Consider the following 10,439-nt stretch of genomic DNA (forward strand, 5'->3'; position numbering starts at 1 on the left):
GGGGGTGGAGCCAAATTTTTGGAAGGTGATGTGGTATGGAATGTCTTGAGAGAAGTGCAGTGACTCCGGTTAGGCATCTCCTCCTTTAGTGTAGCCAGGTAGGTGAAACTACAAATTCCATCATGTATCTGCCTCTGGAAGGCATGATGTCAGAGTCTTGCAATGCCTTATGGGACTTGTAGTTGCACCACAGTTGGCGGGCCGGAGATTGACTTGCTGTAGACCATGGGATATATGGAAGCTAAGGAACGCCACACCAGAAGAAAAGTCCATAGAGACAAACCAATGCTCGGCTTCCATTTTGTTCCCTGTTGCTATGGTGATCCTTATGGTCAGACTATTCCATAGCATTGTAGCTTTGGCATGTCAGCAGCTACATGGTACAACCTGGAATTCCCTTCTTCTCCCACTACCCCTCCATTTCTCATTTCCTCCAGATGGACAATACATCAGGATACCAGATCTCCATCCAGGACCCCCCAGTGCAGATCCACCACCTGATCCCTGCCTCCTCACTGCCAGCAGACGTCCCAAGAAGTTCTCCTGTCCCGAGTGCGGGAAGTGCTTCTCCCAGAGGACGAAGCTTCTCGCCCACGAGCGGATTCACACTGGGGAGCGGCCTTTCTCGTGTTCCGAATGCGGTAAGGTGTTTACCCAGAAGGCCCACCTCGTGACGCATGAAAAAATTCACTCGGGGGAGAAGCCCTACTCCTGCTCGCTTTGTGGCAAGGGCTTTACAGACAAGGCCGTCTTGGCCCGCCACCAAAAGTTCCACTCGGGGGAGAAGCCTTTTTCCTGCTCCGAGTGCGGGAAGCGGTTCACTCTGAAAGGGGACCTCGTCAAGCATCTCCGAATTCACACCGGGGAGAGGCCGTATTCCTGCTCCTACTGCAGTAAACCTTTCCCAGATAAAGCCCGTCTGGACCGGCACGAGCTGATTCACACGGGGGAAAAGCCGTTTTCCTGTTCCATGTGTGGGAAAGTGTTTGCCCTGAAAGCTTTTTTGGTCACGCACGAAAGGACCCACACTGACGAGAAGCCATATTCGTGTTCTGCGTGCGGGAAGTGTTTCACTCAGAAGTCAAATTTGGCCACACACGAAAGGACTCACACTGGAGAAAAGCCGTTTTCTTGCCTGGCTTGTGGGAAGAGCTTTACTAGGAAAGCGACTTTGATCTCCCATCAACATTGTCACAAGTGAAAGCACGCTGAGGTGCCAGGGACGGGGGCAATATTGACAGGTTTCCTTAAGTTCTCCCGTCCCTTGTTGAATATACTCACCTTGCCTTTTGCTCTTCCGCCTTTCTGTGTAGTATAGGAATCATGTGACACACCCCCCCTTCTTCCAGTGCTGGTGATTGGCCCACATGGGTAGGAGGAGAGAGTCCATAGCCCTCCGTCAGCTCCAGGTCTGGAGTGGGGCTTCTACAGGGTTTCTTCTCTTCCTTCCTGGGGGCCAAATTGACCAGCAGATGGGTAAAGAGCAGATGAGTAGAAGCAGCTCAGGTTTACTTTAAAACCAGTCACTCTACCCGGATGTCGGTGCACGGGCAGTCGTGGCTGCACCCCCTGTAGTCATCAGTGCACACAAAGGACGCCTCTGGACAAAAACCGGTTGGAGGTCACCTGACCTGATCGCCTCTTGGAAGAAAATGTAGGGGTAGATAGAGCAGTGCGGGAGAGGGAGGAAAAGGGTTGGAGTGTGGCTTTAGTGTGTGATCACACCGGATTATGTGGCTCTCCGAGTATAACGGAGAACAATGGATTCCATTCACATAGTCAGGTTGACCAACTTCTTGTTCAGAATCATGTCAGTAAGTTTCCAGGGCGATAAAAAGCCAATCCCGAAACAAGCTAAAACACAAAGTGGGTGGAAACGTGAGAAGAGGGCAGAGACAGACGATGGTATGTAAAAGGTTAAGATAATGCTATAGGATGCCAACTTTTGTTTGCCCTTATAATTGTGGTGGGGATCCATGTTTGTGGTCTCCATGGTTGTGGTGGGATTCCATGATCGTGGTGTCTGTGGTTGTGGTCTCCATGATTGTGCTGTCCATGGTTGTGGTCTCCATGATTATGCTGTCCATGGTTGTGGTGGGATTCCATGATTGTGGTCTCCGTGATTGTGCTGTCCATGAATGTGGTGGGAATCCATGATTGTGCTGTCCATGTTTGTGGATTCCATGATTGTGGTCTCTCTATAATTGTGGTGGGATTCCATGATTGTGGTTGCCATGATTTGTGGTCTCCATGATTGGTGTTGTCCATGGTTGGGAGTAGCTTGTAAGCTTCTGTGGGGGCAGGGACCGGTGTAAAAAGCTCAGCTGGCTTTGTAAAGCTATACAAAATATTTCAGCATCATGTGAATGAGTAAAATAAATTATTGGCGTATTAAGAGGTTATCAATGTTGGATCTCCGACACTCAAAACGTCTGGAAATAAGCGGTGGCTTATATAGGGAAATATTAACCGTTTGATGTTTTAAACTATTTATGTATCTGTTTTACAAAATGGACACGTGATACAGCCAGGACACTGGACTTCCACCGCACCAGGGGTTTTCTAAGGAGAGACGCTGCTCCCTTTCAGACACTCTGTCTCTGATTGTAACCTCGGACAGAGCTGGGCAGAGAAGTTACTGCTGGGACTCGTTCATTGAGTGTGTACATTCCAGCTTGAGCTATTGAGTTCTGTTTGTGTCAAGCGTGTCCTCTGGTTGTGTAAAGTTTTCTTTAGATGAGTTTTCAAGCCCTGAAGGCCTCATGGGTAATGTCAGGCAGCTTTTCTCTCAAGGGTTCAAGAGAGGACATCAAGGATACACTCAACACTGGCATGGGTAAGTTTGGTCTGCCATGGCCACCGCCATCTAGAAGACCTGGCTGAAGGAAAGAAGCAGAACGCTCCCCCAGATGGAAGAGCTCCAGGGATGGAATCAGATGCTTTGATGCAGAGACCCCAGAATCTATTTTTGATTCCCACAGCACCGGGGGTTTTCTAAACAGGAGAAGCTGCTTCCTTTCAGGCATTCTGTCTCTGATTGTAACCTCTGACCGAGCTGTATGAGGGAGGTAGAGGAGTCACTGCTGGGACTTGTCATTTCAGCATGTAAGTTCCCGCTTGAGCTATTGAGTTCTGTTAGCTTCATTCATGTCCTCAAGTCGTAGAACGCTCTCTTTAGATGACTTCTCCAGCCTGTGCTCATGGGGAATGCCATGCAGCTTTTTCCTTAAGGGTTCGAGAGAGCAAATAAAGGAGACACTCAACGATGGTAAGTACCCGGCAGGGGTAAGCATGGCTGTAGCCTCGATGGGCCTAATATTGCCATCCCCAGCTAGAAGACCCGGCTGAATCAATGAAGAAGAACACTCAACCAGATGGGAAGGCCTTCCCGTGATGGAATTAGCTGCTGACGCCAGAATCCGTCCTTTGATTACCACAGCACTGTGGGTTTTCTAAACAGGAGAAGCTGCTCCCTTTCAGACACCCTGTCTCTGATTGTAACCTCAGGCAGAGCTCTATCAAGGGAGGTGGAGGAGTCAATTCTGGAACTCATTCATTTGAGTGTGTAAATTCCAGCTTGAGCTATTGAGTTCTGTTAGCATCAGACATGTCCTATAGTAATTTCAAGTTCTCAAGCCTGTCCTCAAGGCCTCCTGGAGAATGCCATGCAGGATTTTTCCTTCAAGGGTTCTAGAGAGGAAATCAAAGGAGACCCTCAACAATGGTAAGGACCCGGCAGGGGCAATTACGCATGACTTGAGGCTGGATGGGCCTAACATTACCACCCCCAGCTAGACAACCTGGCTGAATCAATGAAGAAGAACACTCAATCAGATGGGAAGGCCTTCTTGTGATGTAACGAGAAGCTGATTGTAACCTCAGACAGAGCTGCATGGAGGGAGGTGTGTGGAGTCACTGCTGGAACTCATTCATTTGAGTGTGTAAATTCCCACTTGAGCTATTTAGTTCTGTTAGCGTCAGACATGTCTGTCCTCTAGTCATTTCAAGTTCTCAAGGCCTCATGGAGAATGCCATGTGAATTTTTCCACAAGGGTTTCGAGAGAGGAAATCAACATGGGTAAGGACTTAGGTATGGGCATGGGTAAGACTGGCTTTAGGCTAGATGGGCCTGATATTGCCACCACATGTTAGACGACCTGACTGAATCAAAGAAGCAGAATGCTCGGACAGATGTAAGGGTTCCAGTTATGGGATCAGCGTGAGGCAGGGACCCCAGACTCCGTCCTTCAGGTGCTCTGATCTTTCGGTGATGACTGTTGGCAAATGGGAACCAATTGTCATGGTGGCCAGATTGGGCCTCAACAAGCCACCTAAACGTCACTCTATAACCTATCCTCGCTTTGATAGATGTTCTCAGCTGGTCAAGGACATGGTCCGGGATGGAATATATGTATCACCCTGAATCTTGAGTTTTATTAGGTAGACGGCTCCTCCTCCTTGCTGCCATCTTTGCACACCCAAAGAAGCTTCATTTGTGGAATTGTCATCAGCTTTCACCGCCCTGGGATCTCCACTCGTCCTTCATGCCTTCATCTCCAGCGGGGAAGGAAGGAGGCAACACAAGACGGTTGGCATGGTGGGACAAACAGCATCACCTCAACTACAGCGGCCCGCCATTTTCTATCCATCCATCCCCCACCCTTTCCTGTTTCCACCGCGTATAGAGGGCGAACCATTGCCACAGACTTCTTTATGGTAGTATAGAGCAGGGTGCAATGTGTGTCGGGGCGTCTGTGGAGCACCCCGCATCTGGAATTGCGCAGATTTGTATGGAGCTCCACTATAAAGAATGTGGAACTTGTCTGGCGGCGGGAGCGTGGCCGTAGAAGACGTTGCGGGGCAAACTTTCAACTTCAGCTCTTATTGTATGATATTACTCCTATATTTCTGAATTTCATCATAATAATCATTTAAAAATATATATAATAATCATAAAAAATAATATGAATAAAATTATAATAATATAATGATATTACTAAAATATTACTAAAAATAAAAGTAACGATAATCATTATATTGATAAAAATAATAATAAGATATTAATGATACATATAATACTATTTCCTGAAACCATTTCCCTTTTTAAAAGAACAGAACTTTCACTTTATAGCAAAAAACACTGGGCGGAGCAAGGGATTCTGAGTAATGTAATACTACCGTATATCACATTTTACACCAATGTCTCCATTTCTAGGCCACAACAAAATGGCCGCCGCTCTTTTTTTTTTTCTTTCTTCCCTCACTTTCATTACCACTAAGCCGTCACCATTTTTTTTAATATATGTAAACAGTGTGAGGTATACAGCGAACACAGACCGGGGTAGCTAACTGAAAGCAGCAGAGAGCGCAAAACTGTTAGTGTTCTTGCATTTCGGCAAAGCTTGAGCTACGACAAAATGGCCGCCACCGACGAATTATGGAAGCTCGGAAGAGAAGCTGATGGCAGATGGTGGAATGCATCCGGCCGCCAGCAGAGGGCGCAGGTCGGCGCTGTCACTGTTGTGTAGCCCCTCCATAGAAGTGGTGCCGAGGCTGCACCCGGAAGTTTCAGGGAGGAGGTGGACAGGGACTTCCGGTCAAGCTGAATTGGAAATGCTGGTGAGTTTGTTGAGGGATATTGAACCTTTGGGGAGCTATATGAAGTCATGACTATTGAGGGGCATTGTGGGAAATGTGCCTTGGCTGTAAATCCAACCTTCAAAGATGGGCAGAAATTGGACAGCTCGCAGCATCTGACCGTCCGTGGCCATGAGACGGGTCCTGGGATGTCGGTGAGACGGATCGGGAAATGACGGCTCTATTCCTATTGTACGTAATGAAACGTAAGCCATTCCCTGAACTTGCAGACGGCAGCGTCATCCAACATCCTCTGCCTACCAGACGCCCACATTAAAGGGGAACGCCATCATTCCATCAGCTGATTGGACAGTTTCTACTGGAACGATTGTAGAAGAAGAGGACGGGAAAGCCAATGGACCTCGTAGAAGAAGAGGACGGCAAAAGCCAATGGACCTCGTAGAAGAAGAGGACGGCGAAAGCCAATGGCCCTCGTAGAAGAAGAGGACGGCAAAGCCATTGGACCTCGTAGAAGAAGAGGACGGCAAAGCCAATGGACCTCGTAGAAGAAGAGGACGGCAAAGCCAATGGACCTCGTAGAAGAAGAGGACGGCAAAGCTAGATTGTTATGATTTCCAGGTTCTCCAACATGTGAGATCTCCTTATCAGAATTCCCAGTTCCCTCCAGGGCCACGGCCATTACAAACCCCAATGATGCCATCACTGTACCCCGATGGGTTCTGCTTTATGGGGAACACCCTAACCGGGGAGCGTGGTAGCACGTAGCCTTATGAGAGGGGGTGAGTCAGAGACTTGAGAGGAAACTCCCACCATGGCACAGAGATCTACGAAGCTGGTTCCACTCACCAGAACTGGAATCGGGTTGAAGGCCCTCAAGGTGATTTTTGGGTGACTCAAATGTATTCCTTGACAGAATATTTCCGAATATGTTATCTTTTCTGATTTTACAGGTAATTTCTCTTCAACTACATCTGAATATTAACGGGAGAGCCTCAAAAATACGCCACATGACCAGGAATGGAGAACGAGCATAGTCACATGACTGAGAGAATATTAAACCTCACCCTGGAGATCATCTACCTGCTGACCGGAGAGGTGAGGAGGATTCTGGGAGGTCACATGACATCACTCTTATCTCTATTAATAAAACACAGACCTGACCGGAGAGGTGAGGAGGATTCTGGGAGGTCACATGACATCACTCTTATCTCTATTCATAAAACACAGACCTGACCGGAGAGGTGAGGAGGATTCTGGGAGGTCACAATAACACAATTGCTATTCCATTCTCAGTAAGAGACAGATCTATAGCGGTGAAGGTCTTCCAGTCACATTCCTTTTGGGTGTTTACTAGAAATTCTGATTATATAGATTTATGGGCCTTTAAAGAAGCCAAGAGGACGTGTGACACGCAGAGGTCATCCCCATATAACAGCAGGGTGGATTAGGAATTGGAGCCCCATCATGGAACCACCAGCTCCCTCTCTGACACCTGAGAGAAGCAAGGACAAGAAGATCCTGGAAGTCACCCAGAAGATCATGGAGCTGCTGACGGGAGAGGTGAGCAGTGCCGGGAATTCTGGGACATGATCCAGGAACAGACAAGGGATGTGTCTGGATGGTGACTGTATCATTGTGTGTCAGGTTCCTATAAGGTGTCAGGATGTCTCTGTCTATTTCTCCATGGAGGAGTGGGAGTATCTAGAAGGACACCGGGATCTCTACAAGGACGTCATGATGGAGAACCGGCCGCCCCTCACATCACCGGGTAAGAGGAGACTTTCATTTCTTGAGTATTGAGGATCCCCCTAGATACACACATCCTCTGATATAAAGACATAGAAACAATGTATTCAGTCAGTGTGTGTGTTTCCTACAGATGGATCCAGTAAGAGGAACCCACCAGAGAGATGTCCCCGTCCTCTGTATTCCCGGGATTCCACACAGGAACATCAGGAGATCCCTCAGACCCGTCCTCTGTATTCCCGGGATTCCACACAGGAACATCAGGAGATCCCTCAGGCCCATCCTCTGTATTCCCGGGATTCCACACAGGAACATTATGAGATCCCTCAGGCCCGTCCTCTGTATTCCCGGGATTGCACACAGGAACATCAGGAGATCCCTCAGGCCCGTCCTCTGTATTCCCGGGATTCCACACAGGAACATCAGGAGATCCCTCAGGCCCGTCCTCTGTATTCCCGGGATTCCACACAGGAACATTATGAGATCCCTCAGACCCGTTCTCTGTATTCCCGGGACTCCACACAGGAACATCAGGAGATCCCTCAGACCCGTCCTCTGTATTCCCAGGATTCTACACAGGAACATCAGGAGATCCCTCAGGCCCATCTTCTGTATTCCCGGGATTCCACACAGGAACATCAGGAGATCCCTCAGACCCGTCCTCTGTATTCCCGGGATTCCACACAGGAACATCAGGAGATCCCTCAGGAAGATCAGGCAAGCAAAACTATAATACACCATTCTGAATGTGATTGTGCTGATCTTGTGAGTCCTCGTTCTAATTCCTAAAATAGTTGTGTGCTTTGTGTCCTCTGTAGGATGACAACCTATTTATCATTAAAGTCGAGGCCACTGATGAAGACGAGAGGGGTAACGAGGAGGAAATCCCTCCAAAGATCAGCACAGGTGAGGGAATGAACACTCAAAGAATAAGTATCACTACATTGTACAAATTCGAGTTAATCCCTCCCCTCCCCCAAGGGATCAGCTGCATGTAGCACTTGGTCCCGTTCTGATCCACGCTGTAGTTGCTGAGCAGCGTGGTGGCACAGCGCGTCCCCCGTTCCCTCCACTGTTGTCCGACCATACTGCTAGCAAGGAGATGAGTTTATAATGGGGGCTGATTGACAGTGCTTGCCTCTAGCTGTAAGTGCACACTGAGCAGGGGGAGGGGCTAGATCAGATAACACAGTAAAAATAAGCTGAGCTGGCTGTGGGAGAAGAAGGTGCACCCAGGCAGCAGAGGACAAGAAGGTGGCTGATCACACAGTGCTGACTGTGGCGCTATCAGCAGAGTCCTTGGTTGCCTGGACACACCTCGGGGAAGTGTTCCTGCCACAGTCAGGGCGGAGCACGGCAAGAGAGACGGGGTTACAAGGCTGGCTGTAGCTCCCGCTAGGAATGCCCACAAATTGGGCTTTAGCTTGGGATGGAGCTACAGACAGAATAAAGATATGGGCTTCCAATGCACGTTGGGTCCATGGATCAAAACGGGACCCAGTGCCGCATGCTACATGCGCTTGGTCCCTAGGAGGATTGAACTCGGCCACCTTTGAATTTGACAATCACTTTAACCATCCGTGGTATCATATCTCCTCCAGACGGACAGTACAGGAAGCGGAAGCTGGAGAACCATCACATGACCCCTCCAAATGGCGGCTTCGATGACGTTCTAGAAGATTCTCCAACAGGAAACTCCATCAGCCCAGCTCATCCGAGACTTCACCAAGCCCTTCTCTTATCCGAGCCCCCAATTCACGGGGCGCCTTTTTCCGAGAGGCCCCACCCTGTGGCCCATCGTGCAGGCCACAGATGGGTTGAGACGTTCCAGCCTTCCGAATATGGCAGATGTTTCACTCCAAGTGCGGACCTTCTTCCACACCTGGCCACCTTTGGCGGTGAAAGTTTGCCATCGTGTTCAGACTGCGGAAGGCCATTCGCGAAGCGTTCGCACTTACTCATCCACGAAAGGATTCACACGGGGGAAAAGCCATACTTGTGTCCCTACTGTGGTAAAGCGTTCGCCAAGAATTCCCATCTCATAACCCACCAACGCATTCACACGGGTGAAAAGCCCTACTCCTGTCCCCTGTGCGGCAAAAGCTTCACGGACAAGTCCAACCTCGCGAAGCACGAGGTCATCCACACGGGCGACTACCCGTGCTCCTGCCCCGTGTGTGGGAAAGGCTTCGTACAGAAGTCCCTCCTGGACCTTCACGAAAGGGTGCACACCACCGACAGGCCCTACACGTGCCTGGACTGTGGCAAAAGCTTTGCCAAGAACTCCCATTTTGTCATGCACCTGAGGACTCACTCAGAGGAGAAGCCCTACTCCTGCCCCGAGTGCGGGAAGGCCTTCACCAAGAGGTCCCACTTTGTCGCGCATGAGCTCATTCACCGCAAGCAGAAGCCCTTCTCCTGTTCTGTGTGCGGGAAGGGGTTTGCCCAGAAGTCCAACTTGGTCACTCACGAGAGGATCCACACCGGCGAACACCCGTTTTCCTGCTCCATGTGCGGGAAGTGCTTCACCCACAGGTCCAACCTAGTGAGGCACGAGCGGGTTCACACCGGTGGACTTGCCTATTCGTGCCCCCAGTGCGGGAAATGGTTCGCGCACAAGACCCAGCTGGTGGCCCACCAGAACAGTCACAAGGAGGGGAACCTTTAGCCGTGGTACTGATGTAGATTGGGAATTCATCGATAAATAAAGGTGGGCCCCTGGAGGAAAGTTTTTCACTGCTGTTTATTGGGACCATCATTGTAAGGTTCGGCCCAAGCGGATTATTAATATACGGGCCGGAGATTATTTTACGGCATGGATTTGGACGTTCATATCTGACTCGCCTTTAGGGGTGCCCAGTTTCAGCCACACACATGCATGCACTTGGCTGGTCCCATTACAGTGCTAGACTGAGAGCATTAAAATGTTTACATCATGCTCCGCCCCGGAGGAGCTCAGACTCTACTACAGTCACATATAATTAACTATAGTCCTCTAACCCACCCCTAGGAGTTTACAGTCTCAGGCATGCACTTGGCTGGTCCCATTACAGTGCTGGACTGAGAGCATTAAAATGTTTACATTATTCTCCACC

The 10,439-nt window shown here is 49.3% G+C and overlaps 2 protein-coding genes across 2 annotated transcripts in view; both read left to right on the plus strand.

The window, feature by feature from the left end:
• Positions 1-1,223, plus strand: part of LOC108788091 — a 59,675-nt gene extending 58,452 nt beyond the window's left edge. Inside the window, exon 14 of the mRNA XM_018557825.1 lies at positions 575-1,223. Within this exon, the coding sequence (XP_018413327.1) occupies positions 575-1,201 (627 nt within the window). The 3' untranslated portion in view covers positions 1,202-1,223. The remainder of the gene's footprint in view (positions 1-574) is intronic.
• A 5,343-nt stretch (positions 1,224-6,566) lies between these two features.
• Positions 6,567-10,053, plus strand: LOC108788092 (zinc finger protein OZF-like). The gene is made up of 5 exons (XM_018557826.1): positions 6,567-6,693; positions 6,970-7,158; positions 7,288-7,315; positions 8,188-8,250; positions 8,946-10,053. Exons 1-5 carry the CDS (start codon positions 6,616-6,618, stop codon positions 10,010-10,012), a joined length of 1,425 nt encoding a protein of 474 aa, XP_018413328.1. The 5' UTR covers positions 6,567-6,615; the 3' UTR covers positions 10,013-10,053.
• The last annotated feature ends 386 nt before the right edge of the window (positions 10,054-10,439 follow it).

Source organism: Nanorana parkeri, unplaced genomic scaffold (assembly GCF_000935625.1).
Source record: "Nanorana parkeri isolate BGI_ZX_2015 unplaced genomic scaffold, ASM93562v1 scaffold305, whole genome shotgun sequence".
Taxonomy (NCBI): domain Eukaryota; kingdom Metazoa; phylum Chordata; class Amphibia; order Anura; family Dicroglossidae; genus Nanorana; species Nanorana parkeri.

Excerpts from the sequence above, each read along its gene's own strand:
- LOC108788092 (XM_018557826.1), top strand. The coding sequence starts at position 6,616 with ATGGAGAACGAGCATAGTCACATGACTGAGAGAATATTAAACCTCACC. Across the intron at positions 6,694-6,969 it reads TCTACCTGCTGACCGGAGAG|ATTTATGGGCCTTTAAAGAA; the intron begins GTGAGGAGGATT and ends CTGATTATATAG. Across the intron at positions 8,251-8,945 it reads CCCTCCAAAGATCAGCACAG|ACGGACAGTACAGGAAGCGG; the intron begins GTGAGGGAATGA and ends TATCTCCTCCAG.